This window comes from Orussus abietinus, unplaced genomic scaffold (genome assembly GCF_000612105.2).
Source record: "Orussus abietinus isolate OABI.00-Male unplaced genomic scaffold, Oabi_2.0 scaffold136, whole genome shotgun sequence".
Classification (NCBI taxonomy): domain Eukaryota; kingdom Metazoa; phylum Arthropoda; class Insecta; order Hymenoptera; family Orussidae; genus Orussus; species Orussus abietinus.
The window spans coordinates 196,231-220,454 of NW_019394636.1; the positions used below are offsets into that span (position 1 = coordinate 196,231).

Consider the following 24,224-nt stretch of genomic DNA (forward strand, 5'->3'; position numbering starts at 1 on the left):
AGTCGCGTTCTGCGGGGTCCATTCAGAGGCCTTCGCAGTAAAATACACGCGCCGCCTCGTGCAGAATTAGAGGGCTCTCGAACGAGGGAGATACGCGAGTGAGTCTTGTTCTCGTGGGTGTAATTTGAGCTTCCTGTATATATTTGCACTGAAGCATGTGGGATTTTTTGAAAGTATTGATTTTTTTTCAAAATGGCGTCTATTTTTAGACATGTTTGGGATAAAATATGCATTTCTTAAATAACTGCCAATTCTTTAAATATCAATTTTTTTTTATAGATCCCTCGTACTTCAGTAGTCTATCATATGTAGAAGATGTACGTTTTTGGAATTTTATCCTAGGGTGAAACGTGACAGAGAAACTTTGCACGCAAAATGGCATTTGTGAGAAAAGGCGATTCCGCCAATAGTCCAGTACAACGCCATTTTGGGCACGAAAAATTAACAAAAAAAATATCTTTTTTCTCCTTAATACTTAGGTAATAAAGTTACATTCGTTTAAATAAAGTTATTAATTTACCCAGAGTACCGTCCCAAATATAGACATCATATTAGGGCTCACAGGGGGGCGTCTCCCTTTAAGGTAATATGAAAGTCGCGAAGAAATTTAATCGACGCCGATAAAATAAAATTCATTTATGTCCTACTGTTATTCAGACTACTTTTAATTTTATTGTGTCTTGAGAGACAAGTTGTATTTAATTGTAGGATACTGCGCTTTGATTGTAATTTCCACAATACTACAATCATCTGTTTTTGAGTCATGAGACGAGTTGACAAATGTGTAAAGATTACTAGAGTAGAATCTTTTCCAAATTTAGATTTGATGATTCAGTCACAATACTCATTGCCATTGGCAATAGTAAATAAATTTCGAAATTTAATAAGAATTTAGGATGAAGTTGTAACTTTTTGAACCGAAATACGATCTCTCATCTCATTACAAGACAGTTAATTAGTATATTAATAGTGATAACAGTAGATCCTGAGTAAGGCCTAGCAACTTTAAACGAAACGGGGAACAGAATCTATACAATTCTTCAAAGTAAGAAAATAAGTGGCCAATTCATTCAAATGAGTTTCAAGAAATCATTGTATATACCTAAGTTATTGTTTATTAACAATCAATGTTCCGAAAGGAGCCTCATGTCGTCGACATCGCGCTTCTTAGTTGCACGTGTATGTTCGTTGAACCACGGACGGATGTCAATCGGTGATGTTTCTTGAACGGTGAATCAAATTCCATAATTTCCATTGTTAAAGGGAACCATTTTGATGACGCGAGAGTTATGTAACGCCAATCCGTCTCTATTGGATCAATCATCTGCCTTGGGTCTATTGTTAAAACAACGATAGAACAATTATTAATACCGCTGTAGAACTATTCCATATTACGACTTCCCTTGCAAATTTTAATGTAATAGTAATCATCACAAAAATACAAGGCACCGCTGAATGTACAGTATAGGTAATATACTCGTATGTAAATTTCTATTGAATGTATGTAAAATATAAATCTTGATATAGTTCTTGGAACGCTATTTTAACATACTCAAAGGCTAGATGGCCGGATATTGAATATATATATATTTATGTATACTATAGATGATGTAAGTTTTCTAGATCTCTTATATCCTAATTTGTGCGTCCACTATACGTGTATTATACTTCATACGATCCCTGGTAATGTATCATAATATTCATAATGGTTAAAAATCATGATCTTTAGTCACCAGCCAAGGCAAAAGCAAAAGAAAAATGAGTATGAACGAAATTAACAGTTTTATCAAGTTGGAATTTAGATATAAATATTAAGTATGTATTAAAAATGTTAGGTTACATGAGATGTCTTTTTATTCTTCTAAATATCGTTTACATTCTATAACTATCTGTCGCGGATGTAACATTAATATATTTTGGTATACATTAAACAAGCACATTTTGAATGATGTAGCATATGTACGTTTACCAACGTGATTAATTAAATATTGGTAGATGTGTACTGGAACTATTAAATTTGTTGTGTGCGTCAATAAATATATATATATATATAACAAAAACGGGAAGATACAGCTTTCTAATTGACCAACCAAGTTGTCCGATTCTCGAGTTAAGTAACCGTTAACGTAATAGATGGTATAATTGTAACGATAGAACTCGGGGCCTGCATATAAATCCGTGCGGACCTCGCGTGCCTGCGGGAGACATATGCCGCGAGTGGCCGCGTTGCGGCCGCGGTCTGCACTAGTTTCGTGCACCGCGTTTGCGAGAGTGGGCGTGTAAGTTCGGGTCTCATGACGCATCACATAGTTATCAAATCTATTTCCTTTCGGAACCAAACCTTCCTTCGGATGGTGGGATTTGAACTGAGACCCTTGGATTATCAGTCAGACTCCTTAACCAATAAGTTATCTAGTTTCCTACTAATCAGGTATTTGAATCATTGAAGCCGTGTAGGAACTTTAGGCTTATAAAATATGTGTATAATATTATATAAAATTAGGATCAAATTAAGGCTCATTTCTCGCCAAAGATTGATCAAAACAATGCAAATTACGCGGTTTCTTTATACAGGGTGTAAGAGAACTCGTAGTCACGGTTTATACAGCTCTATCCTTGTTGAAAAAGGAGTCGAAAAGTCTCGTACTATTTTTTTCCTACTGTGCATAGATTTTCTGTAATTACTAAGTGAAGCACAGCCAATCAATCGCGTTTCTAAACGACAGGATTAGTGGAGAGGACGCCGGAAAGGCTGCTACGCCACAGACAGCCGGACGCACTTCTATCCACTATGCCTTCAGTGGAGGAACGCGATTGATTAGCTGTGCTTCGATTAGTTATTACAGGAAATTTATGCACTGTAAGAAAAAGCAGTACAGGACTCTTCGACTCCTTTTTCAAGAAGAATAGCGGTGTATAAACCGTGACTACGAATTCTGTTACTCCCTGTATACGTACAGGGGTAGTGCGGTACTAGTGCGCAACTAACGCCAAGTTTTGCCCTACTTTCGCACTTAAGGGGGATGACACTCCTTATGGGAGGAGTGTAACGCGGAAGTTAGTTCACCTACTCCAAGCAAAGACTGCACTAGTGTCGTGACTTCTCACTCTAATAGAAAGAGAACAGAGAAAAAAATATTCTAACCAATAGCAAGAGACTCCAGGAGGCGCAGCGTGGTCCCTAACTATAATAAATTGTAGAAAAACCTGTAAACGGCGTAAACCGATTGGTCGGGACCAGGAGCGTTCCGGATCACAGACAACAAATTTCATACTACACAAGATGCCAAATTCAACCCGTTGAGCATTAAGATTGCGACCCCGCCTCGTCGACGACACCACCAAAGTCCCCCGCCGACGATATCGTCGGCGGCCACGCGATAGGGCCCAGGGACGGACTTGTGAGACGGGTACAGAAGGGGCACTAGACAACAACATCCCACGATTCCGCCTTGTGGGGACACGACTTAGCACCACACCAAACTATAAGTAACCGGTGACAGGCGTCGGTTCCACCCTGGGCAATTCAGATGGTGAACCAGCCAGGGTAGGGCGCCGGCAGTGGTCCAGAATGCGCCCGCCCGCGGGGTGGGCCCCGACTTTCCGGTGCAATGCAAGACTGGAGGGTACATGCTCATCTGCGACCTACCTAGTCACCGCCGACACCAACCGTCCGGACCCGTGAAATACGTCCAAGGGAATCCCATTGACGACCTAATACGAGGCAATGGAACGAGGGAGCTCTAAATAACCGAAGCGTCCCACAGATAATCAGTGCCCTTGGACACCTTAACATCACGTGGCCACGCAGCGCGAAATGCCTGAGGTCGTGTCGTGAGACTAAACGAGCCTAAGGATGACCGGGACACCACGGTGGCACTCCGAGACTAGGAGCCCAGCAGAAATTTATATCCCGGATTTCGCCGAGGATCCTGGCAGGAGCGATGAGGCACCACGGCCCCAGAATAGGAGTTTCGATGCGAGTCGGTCGCGAGCCAGCAGGACCTCTCGCCGCTGCCCTGTTCGGGGAGAATCACATCGAGCGCGCAGTCCGCGATCCTAACTGGGCCAAGGAATCCCACTAAGGGTCACGATCAATTAACGACCTCAAATGAGGCCGTAACTCTAGCCTATTTAAGCGGGTCCCTAAAGCCGAAAATCCTTCTTCTTTCTGACAAGTTCGTGCCGCACCTGTAAGTACCGCCTACACCGAGTGACACCTATCGAAGACTGCGAGGCGAGGCGAGTCATGGACATATTCTCAGGTACTTAAAAGTGGGTCCCGTCCTCTGTGCCCAAGCCGCACCGGCGGCCCGTCTTTCTATTTCCTCGTCCCTTTTCGTTCGCAGCGTCGCTCTATTCTTTCCTTTTCTTTTCTGTTTTGCGTAGGGGACCTCTCAGGCGCGCGCATCATTTGTACCGCGCTGAAGCCCCATTTCTCGTGCTCTTTTGTGCCATGCAGGCAGTTTTCCTTATCGCGCTGGCGCGCGGTCCGCCTGGTACGTGGTCTGAGGAGGAGGCCCCGACCCAGTATCGCGCTACATCGCCCTCGTAATCGAATAAACCGAGAAGAGGGCTATGGTCGCGTAGTCCGTGTACATGTTCGAATAGCGCAAGAGCGCTAGAATTTTGAGACCGTTGCGTTTCGTTCGTTCAGTTTTAGGCTAAGAAGGACAAAATCAGGTGTGGTCATCTCAGATTTTCTTATTACTTCATTATTTTGTGTTCTTGCATGTATAAAACCATTTGCCAAGGACTAGCGCGGACCTCTTAGGAATTTTAGAGTAATAATGGTTTAAACATTTAGTATGTTCCTGATAAGGACATCAATTATATCAACCCTTTAACGGCGTTCACCACCAAAGTGGGGACGATGACTTCCACCGCTAGATGGCATTAGCATCGAATTCGGTGGGAGGTAACCAAAACGTACTTTCTCGCTCGAATGAGGGAGACGCGACGCATAATGGGCGGTGTTTAGCAACGAGCAAAAAATGTGTGCGTATTTAGTACGTATAGGACTCACACAACGGCTAGACGCCTCTGAACTAGGCGCCGAAACGTGAGTGACCCCCGGCAGCACGCACACGCCACTTGGACGCTCCGCCTAGAGTCGGCAACGGTTGCTAAGAAATGCCCAAATTCCTCGCGAGAAAGTCGAAAATCCTGAAAAAGTTGCTCCACGGGGACAACGATTTTGAGCGTATTTCTCAACCGATCGAGCTCAACGAGTGCTCGTTTTAAAGATAAAACGTTGACGTGTGTTTATATGGGAGCGATATTCGATCGAGCACCTCCTTCCTAGGTAAAAGGGCATTGAAATGATATCGTTACACTTCTTTATATGAAAATGACCACTTATCGAAAATCGCTCCCATATAAACACGGGTCAACGTTTCATCTTCGATACGAAGACTCGTTAAGCTCGATCCGTTTAGAAATACGTTTGGAATCGTTGTCCCCGTGAGACCTGCAAAATCGCTAGAGTGGTGAACGCCCTTAAGCGGCTGATAGTCTCGAATCGCTAGGGCGCTGGTTCGATCCTCGGTCGGTAGTTTTTTTTGTTCACTTGCAATTGCAGTGTCCATTTTTCATGTGTAGTTATATTTATATTTTTCATGAAATTACATACCTATGTAAATAGAATGACATTTGTATAGGGTGTGGCAGTGTTATGTCCCACGTAACTCTCATGTTCAAAAATAGGTTAAGCCGCGGATCGCAACTTAGAACCAGCAAGGACGGGCCCAAAACAAATATCGATAGCGGTCTCCATTCAGGGACTAAGACCCTATTAGCGGTTTAACGATATAGTGAGACTATTTGTAAAGAAAAGGAAACCAAGCGAAAGCGCTTTCAAGCCTCAAATATGTGGAAAGCGGATGATCCTGTTGGGACACCGAAAAAACAGTCTCTGTTGCTCATGATTTGTCACAAAACACATCAGTGAAGCATGGCGGGGGAAAATATTTAAAAACCGAGTAGTCGAGCTAGTTTTGTCGTTAGCTTATCCAAGTTCACCAGTCTTCACGGCAGTGCTAATTCTGCCAGTTCAATTTCTAAGCTTAACTGAGATATCGGAAAGCCTGAATTCTACGGCGTTGCAACTCAATGTATCCGGAGATTCCAATAATTTTATAGTTCATGAAAAAATATGGACAATATTCACGACGAAGTATGTAATAAGAACCCCAGTCGTTGGAATTGTGGCGCCGCTCGTTTTCGCAATAAAACATAAATACGTTTAAAAGCGACAATTTTTCACGCCACAGGTACTGTCACCGTGAACGCTGCAAAGGCGGCTAGAGTTAGAAAAAAATTGCATAGGACCAATCTTGTAGAACACAACATTTCCTTTAAGGAAGTACGTGACAGCTCCTGTCTATCTTCAATGGTTTATCCATGAGAGCGGTTCGCAGGAAAACCTCAAATAGGCTCGGTTTTCGTGAAAGCCTCGGAGCCATTTTAATTGTTAAATTCATTTTGGATACGTTAATGTTAATGAAAAAAAAATTACTAAATTTGTATATTCAATGGTATGTATGAAACAAGAAATTCCATTCTTGAACTTTTTTTCTCCTGATTTTGATTTTTGACGGCCATTTCTTGATCATTTCTTTTCGAAATTTCGTTTTTTGGCAAATTGTATGTAACTTTTGACTTAATCATCGAAGCGAAATGGAACCGAATGCAACCGTTCCATCCTTTGAGGTGATATGAAAGGGTCAGCCTATATATTAAGGTGATGTGAAAGTTTGTTCAATTAGACCATTGTCTTTAAATCGTTATAAACAACTGCGATAAATTAATATTTTTTACTTTTGATTTGAATGAATTTCTTCTTTTATTTTCTTCCTTTATAATCTTCAATATTAAACAAATTTTTAAAATTTGTAATGCCAAAATCGATTTTTGAAATAACAATACACATTTACAACAGTTTCTCACATTCTCAAAGGGATACATCAAATTATTTGTTCTGTTTCACAAGATGGTGATTATAAAGAAAATATATTAGCTATATTTATATCATTTGTTTGTAACAATTTTCTATCAAAAATTGTGTTAACGTCAAAAAATATATTTTTTACATTCCTCTATCGATATCACATATATTTCATTCCGTAGGAAGTCCGTTAAAATGTAACTGTATGCGTATATAATTTTGTTATTGAATGTTATGCACATTTAACCGTTTGACGTCGTATACTTCCAAAATGACTCGAAAAATAACAAAAGTTTCTAATAAAAAAAAAAATGGGTGCGATAACCGGCCGAATTGTACGATTTTACTAGGATTTGGAAAAGGCTCATATAAACCAAACGAAAGGCAATATTTACATAATTCAAAAAGCAGGGTATTAAGGACAAAATAGAGAATAAAACAGTGACGCTAATTTTTCTATATTCATTGAAAATTACATAAATAACAAAGGTATAAGTGATCAAAAAAAAAAAGAAGAAAAATTGAGTTCTCTGTTTCAAAACGTAATTGCACATAGGAAAAGTCATCTTTTTATCATAAATTTATATAGACCGTTTATTGCAAAGTATATACTTAAAATTTCCAATATATTTTTTAACAAAATAAGTAATATTGCACAAGAAACATGAAAAATAACTCCAAGGCACATGGGAGGCGCCGGACGGATTAACTCATCCGAAACAAGTAATTGTTATAGGTTATAGGTTGTTACAGGTAGGTTATAGGTTGTTATAGGTGTTGTCGTATTGTTATTTTAATTCTCTCGTAATGAAATTAGACTATTTATAACGTATTAAAAATTTATTTTGAGATAGAGATCTCTCGCAAAGCGAATAGTAAAGCGATACAAGGTGCGTGCCGATATATGTGCCCATAATTATGAAAGTGGTCTAAGTCAAAATTGAAAAAAAAAAATGAGTTTATCAGTTATTTCACGCCACATTATTTCAAACTAAATTAATTCAATGTAATTTCGAAACAAAAAATATATGACTTAGACCACTTTCATAATTATGGGCACATATCGGCTCTGGCACTTTTCGCCAGTGCAGCGAGGGCCGATATATCGGCCTCCGGCACTAAAAGGGTTAAATATCCGAATTCCACCAAGAATTGCACTTATTGTCCGCGAGATGGAAGTCTTTCCTCCGAACCGACCTCTTCGATTCGGAGCGGTAGGGCAATGATCTGAATTATGAAATTCCACAGGCCTATCGGCCTCGAAACCATAATACCTAACAAGACCTATAATAAAACTTACAAATACAACAAATACTTACAACTAGTGATCGTTCAAGATGACTTCGAGTGTCGCCAACCGATGCTAAAATAAAATAATGACCAAATTCGGTACTTACCGCCATCGCTCCGCTCCGGCTTGTGATGGCAGAATTCTGCACGTCATAAAACAAATGATATAAATATTACTAAAATATTTTCTATAAACACCATCCTATAGAGCAGAACAAATAATTTGAAACATCGCTGTGAGAATATGAATAGCTGTTACAAATTAACACTGTTATTTAAAAAATCGATTTTGGTATTACATTTTTTACAAATATTTGTTTAACGTTGAAGAGGGTAGAGGAAAAAATGGGGTCACATAAAAAATAAAAAATATTAATTTATTACAATTGTTTATAACAATGTAAACACAATGACCTAGTTAAAAAATTGAAATACTGAGATATTCTTCAGCCAGAACAACTTAAATTAAACAAAAAAAATTGCGCTAAAAGTAATCTGAGATTGTTCAAAATCGCGAGAAACATGTTTTCATTTGTTTACATGCGAATAGCGGCGGTACACCCGTACGTATGTACGGCAAAAAGATGGACCATTAAAGGACAAAACGATTGCATACGTTTTCATTTTGCTCCAATAATTAGGTCAAAAGTTATATCTTACTTACCAAAATATGAAATTTCGAAAAGAAATGATCAAGAAATGGCCGTCAAAAATCAAAATCAGGAGAAAAAAAAAGTTCAAGAATGGAATCTCTTGTTTCATACATACCATTGAATGTACAAATTTAGTGATTTTTTTTTCGGTAACATTAACGTACCCGAAATGAATTCAACAGTTAAAATGGCTCCGAGGCTTTTGTGAAAACCCAACTTATTTGAGGTTTTCCTGCGAACGGCTCTCATGGACAAACCATTGAAGATAGACAGGGGATGTCACTGACTTCTTTAAAAGAAATTTTATGCTCTACAAAATCGGACCGATGTATTGCTCTAACTCTAACCGTCTTTGTAGCGTTTGCGGTGAAAGTACCCGCTGCGTAAAACATTGACATTTTTTAACGTATTTATTTTTCGTTGCAGAAACGAGCGACGCCAAAATCCCAACCTAGATTTTTATTACATACATCGTTCCAAACATTGTTCATATTTTTTCATAAGCTATAAAATTATTTGAATTTAAATTGCTTATTTCCCTGGCCTAGCATTCATGTCCGCCAGTGTATTAGTGTTTCAGTGTTTCAGAAGATGCTTTATTTTAACTCTACACATGAAATGGTAAAATATACTTTCACTTAGTAACGCAGCTTTTTGCGTATTTTTATATCCTGCCCAAAATAATGAAATCAGAATTCCATCCCTGTTGCAAAGTTTTTCATTGAACCCGAGAGTGTATTAGTGTTTCAGTGTTTCAGAAGATGCTTTATTTTAACTCCACACATGAAATGGTAAAATATACTTTCACTTAGTAACGCAGCTTTTTGCGTATTTTTATACCCTGCCCAAAATGATGAAATCAGAATTCCATCCCTGTTGCAAAGTTTTTCATTGAACCCGAGAGTGTATTAGTGTTTCAGCGTTTCAGAAGATGCTTTATTTTAACTCCACACATGAAATGGTAAAATATACTTTCACTTTGTAACGCATCTTTTTGCGTATTTTTATACCCTGCCCAAAATGAAATCAGAATTCCATCCCTGTTGCGAAGTTTTTCATTGAAACCGAGAGTTCATTCAATCTAACGGACAACTCCTGGCTAGTTCCGAAAAGATTCCACAGCAAAAAAATAAACGTCAAGCTAAAATGCCCATATATTAAAACCGTATTTCTGTATACGTTTTCTGCTATGTTGTTCGATCTCCAAACAGCGATGAATAGCTAGACCATATCCAATAATTATTAGTTTGAATGGTGGCTAAAAAAAATGTCATGTGATCTTAGCTTCAATCACGCTACTTCTTTGTGGAACGAAGAATTGTATCGAATAGTTGTTATAACGTTTCTAAATGTAATATTCGGCTCTAATGTAATCTCTTAAGGTGATCTGAAAGACGGCCTTGAACAACCAGTTGCGCAGATACTTTTTTAAAAGACGAATGAACCGATTTGTTTGAAATTTTAGCATAGTTGTAGAGGTGCTAAGACCAGGGTGAGGGTAAGTAAAGTACCCTACGTAATTTCTGTAGTTTTTTTACAGTAAATTACATGAATATGGAACTTTATGTTTCTGCAGTTCCTATTCCTGATACGCTTAAAATTGAAAGTTTTCCGTGGAATGTATGGAAAACGGGAATGTTGAAGCCTAGATTTTTTTAATGGTTTGCTCTTACTTGCCATTATTCTTCGTTCCTTTCCTTTTTTGACTAAAATGTTTATTCACAAGTGATGTATACTTTGACCACTTTGGAAAAGTGAGGTTACAGTACCGAAATCTTTGTTGTGTGAGTTAATAGGTATTTTACATGAAGTTCATGTAAAATATTTCCCTTAAGTGTTTTACGTAAAAAACCTCATATGATGTGTCACTACACAACCCTGACTAAGACCGCTCCGCGCATTAAAAATGCACTTTTCGAAATATTTCTTCTTTTATTTATCATAGATCAGAACCATGTCACATAGTTCTACCATCAAAGTTAAACATTCGAACCAGAAAAGGGGAAAAAGGTGTATCCGCGAATTTGAGATGTATGGCATAGGTAACCCGTGCACTGTAACCGTTTTCGCAACAAAACAATTAGTTATCGCTAACTGCAACAGATGGCGCCACAGTCCATTAAACTATAAACAAAAATCACGAATCTGGGGAGTTTCGTTAGTCTTACTTAGATCGTTTCATAATCATTTTACTGAAATGACATGCGGTATATGCCATTGCGTATAATTCTGAATGTTGAGTACAACGGATAACAACATAAATATAAATGTCGCAATGCGATATTCAGTTTCAGATAGAGAATCAGTTAGATGGTATAACAGAATTCCCTTTTACCGACGCCGATTAAATCTCTCGGCGCTTTTCACATCACCTTAAAAAGTAGAGAGCATACTTCGCACTGGCCAACAGATGATACCATTGCACCTTATTACAATAAAATAAAAGCGTTGACTTTCCAATCGATATTACACCATGGCCCCAAAAAACAATGTTCAGAGTCTCGTATTGTAGAGTATAATGTTGCTGAGTTCCGAATTGCGATCGGTATCGATTTCATCTTCAGCGCTCGTGCTTTCCGGACCTGACCACCTGATACTAAGGTTGGTGCTACTGTACACCAAGCTTTCGGTATCTGTCAACTCACCCCCAAGACCGCCACACCCCGTCGGATCTACGGGTGTGGAGCTTCCTCTGGTCTCTTCGATGACAGCCATATCTCTTCTCTGGGCCACTGCCTCTCTCATCATGTGTTGCGCCTCGCTAAACTCTTCGGTACGACGACCAACCTAAGAAACATTATTTTCCATTTACTCTATTGATTAGCTAATATCTTTTCTATAGTCTATTTTTTCTCAACCGAAAAACATCTACCGCGCATCGTGAGTTTACAATTCAAATAAAGAAGGATTAAAAATTCCAATAATATGTGCTAATTTCATTTAAAAGATTAAATTGTGCCTAAAATTGATTTCTTTATTCAACGGAACACGATCTTAATAAGACAAAAAGTTGATAATGTTATAGATAGCGAATTTATTTCCACCGATAATTCTAGCAGCTTGGGTGCAACCCTTTACAGAAGTATTTTTAGGATATAATAGTTTTTCATTCTGACAACGGAACGAATGGATTTCTGTTCTGAAATTAAAATGTCAGCAAAATACAGATAAAGATCCTGTTAACCCTTTCTCGACTAGTGCCGGTTATATCCAACATCCACTAACAAGGAAGGTACCTAAGGTGTCCCCCTCCGATTTTGTTCATTTTTAAATATGTTATAGAGGACTAAAATCTAAGGGACCCGTGTTTTTTTTTATCGGCGGATAAACACTTTTAGGGGGTGATATCAGGCTTCAAGGTTGGCCATACAAGGGGGTGAGCTGGCTGTTACATATAGAAGCACTTGACCGATTTTCATGAAACAACCGTCAAAATGTAGGGAATGAAGAATTATGAAACATGCATTTGGAATTTTTCGAAAAAATTCATTTTTAAGGGGTGAGCCACTCCTTTGAATAATTCTTTTACCCCTTACGCGAGTAGTAATTGCTCTAACCAAATAAAACTTGGTTAATTTATAAACCAGAACAATACAAAAAAACTTTCATTTGGATAGAACAATTACTGCTCGCGTAAGGGGTAAAATAAGTATTCAAAGGGGTGGCTTACCCCTTAAAAATGAATTTTTCCGAAAAATTCCAAATGCATGTTTCATAATTCTTCGTTCCCTACATTTTGACGGTTGTTTCATGAAAATCGGTCGAGTGCTTCTACATGAAACAGCCAACTCACCCCCTTGCACGGCCAACCTTGAAGCCTGATTTCATCCCCTAAAAGTGTTTATCCGCCGATAAAAAAAAACACAGGTCCCTTAGATTTTAGTCCTCTATAACATATTTAAAAATGAACAAAATCGGAGGGGGACACCTCAGGTACCTTGCTTGTAAGTACGTCACATTGGCTATTGGTGGCGTTCTCATAGACAATTCCATCATCACGTATACAATGCATTAGGATATGATATTTAGTTCATTTCATCATTATATTAGAAATTATTTAAATTCAGGCTTCGATTAAAGTTACAGTGCCAATGCAATAAGTGGTCTATTTATGAAATATAAACATTCAAACATTCATTTGTAAATAGAACTCGACTAGATTGTTATTTAACTTGTACCACAGGTATGGTTATACGTATGTATTATAGAATGATATTTTGTGTCGATGAAGTAAATAAAAATATCACATTAAATGAATGTCGAATCTCTTTATTGTTTTAATAGGAATGTTCTTCTTCAATAAAGAAGATGATATAATAAACTGAAAACCTATCAACGGTCGTACTCTAAATAGTCCAAAAAGGTCTTATGTTCTGAGCTTATAATACGTTTAAGATCTATTATCGTAGAAAATTCATTTATTACATGTGCACTTGATATCTAGCTATATGTAATCGCATCGTTATCATTAATTCCGGAAGAAGAATTACTAGTGGGACCACGGAATAAGATTTTCTTATTGAATTTAATACTAGAAAGTATATTGCTTCGACTAATTTCTTGCCTCCGGGATTCCTTTCAACTAAACGATCTTGCGTTATAGTTGGCCCTTTTTATACGGTAGTTCAACTATTAATCAAAACCCTTTTTTTTTTTCTATCCCACCAAAGACGTTAACACCAGATCTACCGGCGAATTCTTTTGCGCGTTTGGTGGACTATCTAAAATCCGTCACTTTTATGAGTTTGATTGTTCTAGTGTTAAATGGCCAACATTGGGTCGCGAAATATCTTGTGAAAAACAGTCTATATTAGATCTCGAGGTTTGAAAACGTTAAACGATCACATTGGGTCGCGAGAAGTCCCGTCCTAAATATCGAAAGCGGTAATTTTGACCAAAAAATGCAACAATTATCGTCGTTGTAAATTTGTACTTCACTTTCAGCTCTTAAAGCGTGTGCACGAAGTGCTTTCCATGTAACAAGCTTAACGTTGTTTAATACATTTTAATACGTTTAACGTTTAATCAGAAGTTTGTTGAGAACATTATATAGCGTGTGTTTAAGTAAGGTGGTAAGTAAAGTACCGGTTGCTTTCGGGTTTTGAAGTAAGTAATTCTATTTGAATACAAATGCATTAGTTCCTCCGTGGGACTACCTTGTTTGTGAATGAGGGCTCTTTAAACGTTCCGAAAGGAAAGCGTGGCAATTCGTGCGGCAGCGGTGGACCAGGGTATTCTAATTTGGCACGTTTGAGCTCCTCTATATTTCGCTCCATGGAGCTAATAACGGTATCATCGTCAAAGCAAAAGTCTTTCTCGAGTTTAATTTGCAAGTAATTGCAGAACTCATCGAGGCTTTCCATGGGCATTAAATATCGTTTATGCATCTTCATAACTGTGTACGCCATTGCGGGCAGAATGCGATCTCCGTCCAGGAGAAATACGTCCCAAATGCGAAGTCCAAGGCTGACTGGGGTCTACAAAATATTTCATACTTCAAACAACGTTCCAAGACTGCGAGGATATTTAAAAACTAATAATACTTTGATCTTTCGTACCCTTTCTTGAAAAACAACGAAGAACCACTTCAGGGCATAAAGTATAGAATCACATCCGCATTTGTCGAGTTTTCGTTTCAGTTTGGGAAGGAACTTGTTCATTATCTTGTCGTGATGTTCGATAAATCGATTCAGTTTGGGAAAACCATCGACGTAGAATCCTGCGAATCAATACCAAATTACTGCGGAAATATAATAATTACACGGACAATTCTTCAATAATTTCATCGGTCAAATTTTTTTCTTAGTTAAATCGTACACATTCTGATAATCCCGATAACATTAAATTTAAAAGATTTAAAACATTCTAAACGGTAAAAAAATCACATATAGAAATGCTTGAATACTGCTTTTCAATGGAAGTTTCCGTATACAAATATAGTATTCCTTATTTGTTTTTCACTCCAAATTCGTTTATCTTCCCTAGCTTTCTGCACTTTTTTCATATTCAAGTTTCAATTTTACTTGCCACATTATTGGTCAAGTACAATTGCAAGTTATAGTAAATTTATCATTCAAGCAATATATTACAAGTAATGTAATAATTAGTCTAATTATTAAGGTAATGTGTGTGCCATTTTAGCGCACGCATTACAAGGCCGGTAACTCAGAAGTTTCAATTTTACTTGCCATATAATTGGTCAAGTACAATTGCAAATTACAGTAAATTTATCATTCAAGCAATATGTAACAAGTAATGTAATAATTAGTTTAATTATTAAGGTAATGTGTGTGCCATTTTAGCGCACGCATTACAAGGCCGGTAATTCACAAGTTTCAATTTTACTTGCCATATAATTGGTCAACTACAATTGCAAGTTACAGTAAATTTCTCATTCAAGCAATATATTACAAGTAATATAATAATTAGTCTAATTATTAAGGTAATGTGTGTGCCATTTTAGCGCACGCATTCCATGGTCGGTAATTCACAAGTTTCAATTTTACTTGCCATATAATTGGTCAAGTACAATTGCAAGTTACAGTAAATTTATCATTCAAGGAATATATTACAAGTAATGTAATAATTAGTCTAATTATTAAGGTAATGTGTGTGCCATTTTAGCGCACGCATTCCAAGGCCGGTAATTCACAAGTTTCAATTTTACTTGCCATATAATTGGTCAAGTACAATTGCAAGTTACAGTAAATTTATCATTCAAGGAATATATTACAAGTAATGTAATAATTAGTCTAATTATTAAGGTAATGTGTGTGCCATTTTAGCGCACGCATTCCAAGGCCGGTAATTCACAAGTTTCAATTTTACTTGCCATATAATTGGTCAAGTACAATTGCAAGTTACAGTAAATTTATCATTCAAGGAATATATTACAAGTAATGTAATAATTAGTCTAATTATTAAGGTAATGTGTGTGCCATTTTAGCGCACGCATTCCAAGGCCGGTAATTCACAAGTTTCAATTTTACTTGCCATATAATTGGTCAAGTACAATTGCAAGTTACAGTAAATTTATCATTCAAGGAATATATTACAAGTAATGTAATAATTAGTCTAATTATTAAGGTAATGTGTGTGCCATTTTAGCGCACGCATTCCAAGGCCGGTAATTCACAAGTTTCAATTTTACTTGCCATATAATTGGTCAAGTACAATTGCAAGTTACAGTAAATTTATCATTCAAGGAATATATTACAAGTAATGTAATAATTAGTCTAATTATTAAGGTAATGTGTGTACCATTTTAGCGCACGCATTACAAGGCCGGTAATCGTGCTATCTTTGACTAATCTTGACTAGCTGGTTCGGTGGTCAGATCTCGTGCCGATGGGAGAGACTGTCTCTATTATTAACGAAATTTAAGAATTGCCTTTTGAGGACCAATAACAATCGAAAATTGTTTTATCTCCCGTCTTTTAAGGTTACCTCTTGCAATTGGTTTATCAATTATCTTTTGCGATTGAGTTTCGATCAGCGTTTAAAATTTAGGATACAAGTCGGACTGTCTTGTACAAATTAAGATAAAGGACGGTATAGGGTGTTGCGTTTCCGTCTACAATTCTTGGTAGAACCTTCATGTAACGAAATTTAAGTTAACGGCGTTCACCACCAAAGTGGCGACGATGACTTCCACCGCTAGATGGCATTAGCATCGAATTCGGTGGGAGGTAACCAAAACGTACTTTCTCGCTCGGATGAGGAAGACGCGACGCATAATGGGCGGTGTTTAGCAACGGGCGAAAAATGTGTGCGTATTTTGCACGTATAGGACTCACGCAACGGCTAGCGCCTCTGGACTAGGCGCCGAAACGTGGGTGACCCCCGGCCGCCCGCACACGCCAGTTGGACGCTCCGCCTAGAGTCGGCAACGGTTGCCAAGAAATGCTCAAATTCCTCGCGAGAAACTCGAAAATCCTGAAAAAGGTGCTCCACGGGGACAACGATTTTGAGCGTATTTCTCAACCGATCGAGCTCAACGAGTGCTCGTTTTAAAGATAAAACGTTGACGTGTGTTTATATGGGAGCGATTTTCGATCGAGCACCTCCTTCCTAGGTAAAAGGGCATTGAAATTATGTCGTTGCACTTTTTTTATATGAAAATGGCCACTAATCGAAAATCGCTCCCATATAAACGCAGGTCAACATTTCATGTTTGATATGAGCACTCGTTAAGCTCGATCGGTTTAGAAATACGTTTGGAATCGTTGTCCCCGTGAGACCCTGCAACATCGCTAGAGTGGTGAACGCCCTTAATAGTGAAATTATCGGTGGAATTTTCTTTTGGCTGTGGCCATCTAAAACCTGTCATTTTGACTGGGCTTGGTAGTTCTAGGGCTAAATGAAATTTTATGGATATCAGGATCCTGCTGCGGGTCTCCCTCTTTTCTCGAGTTCAAATTTCGAACGATTTGGTACACCATGTTCGGAGAAAAGTTTCATATACAAGACACCTAAAATGCCCCTTTTACATTACCTTAAAGAATTCCTAATCAAATTGGATGATACAGCGAATTGTAACGGTATCTAGCAATCCCTGAGCAATTAGGTCATGAATATTGTTAGTAGATATCAAAACATGTACGAACAAATAAAATATAAAATACGTAAAATTAATCAAACCATGCATGCTGTATTTCTTATCCGAAAGAAGCACGGAAAGTCCCCAAAACGCATCTTCTTCGTCCATATACAACAAGAGAAGTCCAGCCAATACGGACATGCCCTGGCAATATCCGACCTCCATGTTGTACATACTGTAGGCGGCCAAAACGTAAAACATGGAACGTTGTTTAATGCTATATCTTTCCCTGTTGAAAAATCAAATGGATACCATACTATTATTAATATTAATACAATAATAAAAAAAATTCATTCAACTGCAAAACATCTCGCTACTTCAAAAAGGTCGATTACTGTTTGCTTAAAGTAATAGGAATAGTAAGAGAATAATAATCAAAGTAGCTATATATGATGAAAAGTTACACGGATCGGAGCATTTAAGTCAAAATATCTTATCATTAAAGTGACGTGAAAACGGTCCGAGGCATTAAATTATTCATAATACTTTTCTCTAAATTGGGTGCACCGAATGATTTAAAATTTTGTCACGTGAGGATGGAGGCCTTTGAAAAGTCCTAACACCTTAAAAACTTAATTTTTTAACATAATAATTTCTAATTCTCCCAAATTAGAACCAAGATGGCTCCGTCAATACATATTTTTGGTGTTATACGCCTTTTGAAAGATTAGAATTGAAAACGAAGACTATCAAAACCTAGTCATAATAATTCAGAACATTGTACTAATTATATTATACGTTACAGTTTCATATAGGGAATATCGAGAAAATTCTTCAAAATACGCGCAGTAAAGCTTCCGTATATCCTAAATCACCACGAAAATACCATCGGTGTAAAAAAACTTGTCCCAAATACATCCATCCAATTGAAATAGCATATTTTACAAAGTCATATCCATGACGAGTCATATCTAATGGCGATTAATCGCACAAAAACAATGAAATCAGTTACTTTTACCAAATACATGCATTCGGTGTTATATGCGAATTATTAAATTTTACGAAAATATACCCATGAAGTAATAATTGAGCGCATAGCAACAATGAATCATTCTTCCTAAACACATATAGTATGTTACATTGAAAAGATATGGTAGCATTTGTTACCGACTAAAGTCGGCGCTTGTACACAAAGGTCGTCGCATGTGTACCGATTATAATCGACGCTCGTACACCCAGGACGTCGCGCAGATGCCAACTATAGTCAGCGCTCGTAACGGAAAGATTAACACCAGAACATTTCGACGCTGTCATTTCGTACGCAGGACACTGCTGCAATAAAGCAATCAACGTTGATATAGGCCTTGTGGCTCGCCATACCTGGGGCTTGTAGCCCCCCCTCCCCCCATTTCTAGGGGGTTAACAACCATCTGCCTCCAGCGCCCCCACTATCATGGGGGCCCGAAGGCCCAGGACGGGCTGGAAAAACCCGAATGCTTCGGACCGCTCGTTCAAACCCGGAGAGACGCTAGCCGAGACAGGGCATCCGCGACGCACTCTCCGAAGGGAGGCCGCTTGACCCCACCCGTTGCCCGCAAGGAACCTCGTGGAGGTCCCTCCCCTGCACCCACGTGGTGCGAGCATTCGTGCAAGGCGCCAGCTGAGACGCAATGCTCCAGCGTGGTTTGGCGAGCTTTCCCGGCTAGGTCGGATGGGAACCTGATCCATCGGCCAAGTTCCCCAGTGAATGTTCGGATCGTTTATCCCATCTATCGAACCGTACTAGCTCGTCGGCCTTCTTATTACGGCCGGTGGGGCTGGCCCCCAACCCGCACCCGGAAAATCGGGACGCGGGACGGGTTACCCGACACACCCCAGCCGTCCGGTCGAGAAGTATTCCCATGATGAGGGCCACCTTTCGCCGGTAACTCTGGGGGAACATGAGTGTAGTCAAACTCCGCAGAGCGAGCATCTCTCATGGTTCCCCAGTAGCCATTTGCCGTTTCGTTACGGACCCATGGAATGGGCCCACATCCGGCCTCCGCCACGAGGAGGTTTACGGATGGCTCATGGGCGCGTAGGCGCCACCCTCCCCCACGTCGTCGCCTTTTGGAGGCCGCAATAAAGCAATCAGAGCGACTCCAGATCATTCACTTGCTCTTCTATTCTTTCTCTTTGCAGCTCTGCCAGGATGGGAGCACGAGGAGTCGAAACCCAATGACACTCCGCACTCACGAGAATGGACACGGGCTCGTCGACTTCGATTGATGGACCGTCCAATGCGGTCAAGGTGCAGTCAAACACGATCGCGAAGCGAATACAAAAGAAATCTCAGCCGTGTTTACCGTGTTTAGAAGCGACTGGTTTGGTTTCGGCGTTGGCGGTGGTTCTCTGCTGCATTTCGTGACGGCTAGTTCCGTTTCGAACCTGGGGACCTAGCGTTGTTAGTCGGTACGAGGTTCGAAATCGACCGAATGAGTCCCGTAGTCGCGTTCGCGGTCAACGTGTGCTGGTTTTAAGGTCAGAAATATATTTCCCGGTCTTCTTCTCGTTGAGACTCGTAGGTAGTCTTGAATTCGTAGGTAGTCTTGATGTATGATGGATACAGAGGATATCGCGACGTTCTCGATTATATTTCGCTTGTCGTTGGTGAGCCTCTTCCAGAGAACGTAGAGTTAAATCATGCATTTTCGACATTTGGAGTATGCGTTCGGTCCACTATTCCGCGTCTTGTTGGAGGGTCGTTATGTTTCACGCAATGATACGACACGCGAATAAAGGTGAATAAGGCCGATATTTCATTAGAGCTACAATTACAGGCGATGGAACAATAAATCGCGAAAAAGAAGTTCTGATTGGCAGCAGAGAATCAGTGAAGTGGGAGAACTTCCGCCGTGTCTTTAACAGTTTCTGTCGCACAAACGTTTGGAATTTCGAACTTTTCTACGACAGAGTGCTGTTTAGTGCTGGTGTACTTTATTCAAGCGACAAAAATTCTGTCGTAAGCGGGACATCTGTCGTTTATTGCTAGTCGCTGGAGTGCTGATGAAATATCGGCCTAATGGAGTCGGCAGAGGATTAAAAAAGGCGGGACTCATCTTCAAAGTGCCGTGAACGGAGGTGGTATAGACGAAGCGAGCAGGTGCCACAATACGTCCCATCTTCGATGGTTTCGATCGGCATAGCGGGAATCGTAATCTTCGAGACTCCATTCATCCGTTCGATGGGATCCGCTTGGGGATGATACATCGGTAAGGTTGCGAAATGGATTCCGTGTCTTCAAGAATGTCATTTTTCGGTTGCCGAATCCATTGCCGCTGTCAGTGAGAAGTCAGGACATCACCATCGGTACATGGTATTCTTCTCAAAGGCAAATTCAACCTTCTTCTCGGGCGCAGCGCGTTACGGGATGCATTGGATACATATTGCGTGGAGATCGTGGAAGACAGAGATGTAAGTCCGGCGAGGATTCGGGGAAGGAGTCACATAACGTTGGCGGGTACCATCTTCCACGGGTCGTAAATACTGCGTTGTCCCATTAATCTCGGGGGGGATTTGCTCTACTTTACATCACTGACACGTCCCGCATTTTCGAATAACTCCGAGATGTTCGATTTGTGGTTCGTCGTGAGCCTTGGCAAAGATATCTTCTCGACAGGTCGGCGACGCCACAAGCTCCCAAGCATTTAACCCCTTCCCTTACGATCTAATTTCCAACTGTGCGAGCCAAAAGCGACACCAAGGTCGGTCGCGCGCAACCTTGCGACGCCTCTGAGGCGTCTTATTCATGTTTGGTCCGATAACCTTGCGACGCCTCTGAGGCGTCATTGTAAGCTAAGGGGTTAAATAGAGAACAAGCAAATCGAGGAACAAGTTTGGGCAATTTTGGTATAGGTGTTCGCCCTCCGTTTTCCATACTTCATTTTCTTCGGGAAATCGTTGTACATGTTCGAGTCGGTGGTGGTATCACGATTCCTTCGTGGAAGGGGAAGGCTAGTTTTCGTCCTTTTTGGTTTCGACAACGGCGATTTCATCGGTCGCCTGTAGCTCGTGCATCAGGTAGAGTGCATTCGAAACGCAATGTTAGAACTCCCTTTTGATGTGCGATCGTGTTGTTGTATTCCAGGAGATGGAGTGCCTATCGTACGAGTCGCCCATTCGGTCTCTTCAGATGGTGAGGCTTCCATAAACTACACCACTGTAGTAGGTATGTAGTGTGTTAACTCTTTGAGGCACGGTGTTATTAAAAGTGTCCCACCTTTTAATGCGGTGGGGTATAAATGTCGTGCCTCAAAGGGTTAAGTCGCCCTCATAATAGGGGTAGGCCGGGGAGAGGAAACCGCGGACTGCAGCCGCATAGTCCGTGTACGTATGCGCATGACCCAAATGCGCCATAATATTTGAATCCGTTTTATCGAATCGCGAGAGTCGTTCCGCCCGCTCTGAGTCTGTTCCTTCCACTTCCGTTCCGTTAGGCTTGTTCCGTTTCGTTACCCCTTTTAATCTAACATATACACATGTATATATTTTGTCTTAGAATCAAAATAATTTTTTTGTAAATAACGTATCGCTGAAATGTTAATTTACTTGAAAAACTTCCTGCTTTATCATGGACAATATTTTCAAGACGGTGTTACATTTCTGGTACGTTTAGAAAATATTATTTTTCTTTTATAACATTGGGTAATATATGAAATGTCGACTTCAAATTGATTTGTAAGGAATGGACATTTCTAGGAATAATCAGTTTCACCCCGTTAAATCTAACAGTAGACGTTCATGGACCATGGATAAACCAATCTGGACACATCATGGATAAACCAATTTGAGGCAATCTAACGGCCATTCTCAATCTGAAGAGACCGATACCTTCACTATAACTGTTCGGAGAAAGTCATTGCTGAAAATACTTTGTGATATGGAGAATTGATATTAATAAGCATCAATGCGTAATTAATATCTTCGATCTGAACTGAAGTCAACAATTGTCAACTTATTGACATTATATATTTTGACCATAAGGTATCAGTATTTTTAATAATATTGAAAGGGAAAGAGTTTTGATACGTTGGTGGGACCAAAATATAAATATCCTTGCTTGGAAAATTTATTTACCAGGCGTATAAACTTAAATCCGCTGTTTGCTCATACTTTGCGTTAGTGAGCATATTAAGATACTATGGACACGCCATACTTTTGTTTTGTATGAATTTGACATCTGTCAACAATAATAAGTGCACGTCATCAGCAATTTCATACAACAACATACATTTTTCCTTTGGTAAACATGTTTAGTTTTTTGCCAGAAAAAGAGCATATGCGGGAAGTTCTGCTTTTCTGCATCAATTTGAAGAAATCAGCTGCCGAATCGCATCGAATGCTTGTAGAGGCCTATGGCGACAATGCTTTATCGGAAACAACGTGCAGAAATTGGTTTCGTCAGTTCAAAGACGGCAATTTAGGCCTGAGCGACAAGAAACGTGATAATCGGCTCAGGAAGGTTGAGGACCATCAATTGCAGACTCTTTTGGACGAGGACGATACCCAATCGCAAAAAATGCTTGCCGAGCAATTGGATGTTACTCAACCAGCCATTTCCATGCGTCTACGTGCCATGGGAAAGGTTCAAAAGATCGGGAAATGGGTGCCGCGTGAATTGACCCATAGGCAGATGGAGCGACGCTAAAACACATGCGATATCTTGCTCGCCAAACAAAAAAAAAAGTCGTTCCTGCATCCGATTGTGACTAACAATGAACAGTGGATATTTTTCGAGAATCCTAAATGCAAGAAATCATGGATTGATCCCGGCCAACCATCAAAATCGTCCGCAAGACCAAATCGATTCGGACGGAAGACGATGCTGTGCGTTTGATAGGATCAGCAGGGTATCGTCTACTATGAGCTGTTGAAACCTGGTGAAACTGTCAATGCCCAGCGCTACCACTAACAACTGATCAAACTGCACCGTGCTCTGCATGAAAAAAAGGCCGGATTATCAGCAAAGACATGACAAGCTGATTTTCCTCCACGATATCACACCTTCGCACACGTCAAAAATGGTGCGAAACTACTTGGAGGCACTTAACTTGGAGGTGCTACCCCATGTCACTTATTCACCAGACCCGGGCCCTTCCGACTACCACCTGTTTTCGTCGGTGGGCCACGCGCTGCATCCAATTGTGACTGATATTGAAAAGTGGATATTTTTCGAGAATCCTAAATGCAAGAAATCATGGATTGATCCCAGCCAACCATCCAAATCGTCCGCAAGACCAAATCGCTTCGGACGGAAGACGATGCTGTGCGTTTGGTGGGATCAGCAGGGTATCATCTACTATGAGCTGTTGAAACCTGGCGAAACTGTCAATGCCCACCGCTACCACTAACAACTGATCAAACTGCACCGTGCTCTGCATGAAAAAAGGCCGGATTATCAACAAAGACATGACAAGCTGATTTTCCTCCACGATAACGCACCTTCGCACACGTCAAAAATGGTGTGAAACTACTTGGAGGCACTTAATTTGGAGGTGCTACCCCATGTCACTTATTCACCAGACCTGGCCCCTTCTGACTACCACCTGTTTTCGTCGGTGGGCCACACGCTTGCTGAGCAACATTTCGATTCTTACGAAGACGTCCGACAATGGCTTGATAAGTGGTTTACCTCGAAAGGGAAGGAATGTTTTTGGCGTGGTATCCACAAATTGCCCAAAAGATGTGACAAATGTGTAGCTAGCGAGGGCCAGTACTTTGATAAATTATTGTTTTGCTTTCTACGAAAAAAACATGT

General features: G+C 39.9%; 1 protein-coding gene across 2 annotated transcripts in view; it reads right to left on the reverse strand.

Moving 5' to 3' along the window:
• Positions 1–24,224, reverse strand: part of LOC105696170 (USP6 N-terminal-like protein) — a 53,742-nt gene that overhangs the window by 11,359 nt on the left and 18,159 nt on the right. For both annotated transcript variants that reach the window (XR_001103684.1, XM_012418407.1), the window contains exons 4-7: positions 17,530–17,717; positions 14,448–14,608; positions 14,046–14,366; positions 11,535–11,676 (exon numbers count right to left, since the gene is read on the reverse strand). Coding sequence is in view for 1 of the 2 variants with exons in the window: in XM_012418407.1 (XP_012273830.1) it covers positions 11,535–11,676; positions 14,046–14,366; positions 14,448–14,608; positions 17,530–17,717 (812 nt within the window). In the remaining variant the exon portion in view is untranslated. The remainder of the gene's footprint in view (positions 1–11,534; positions 11,677–14,045; positions 14,367–14,447; positions 14,609–17,529; positions 17,718–24,224) is intronic.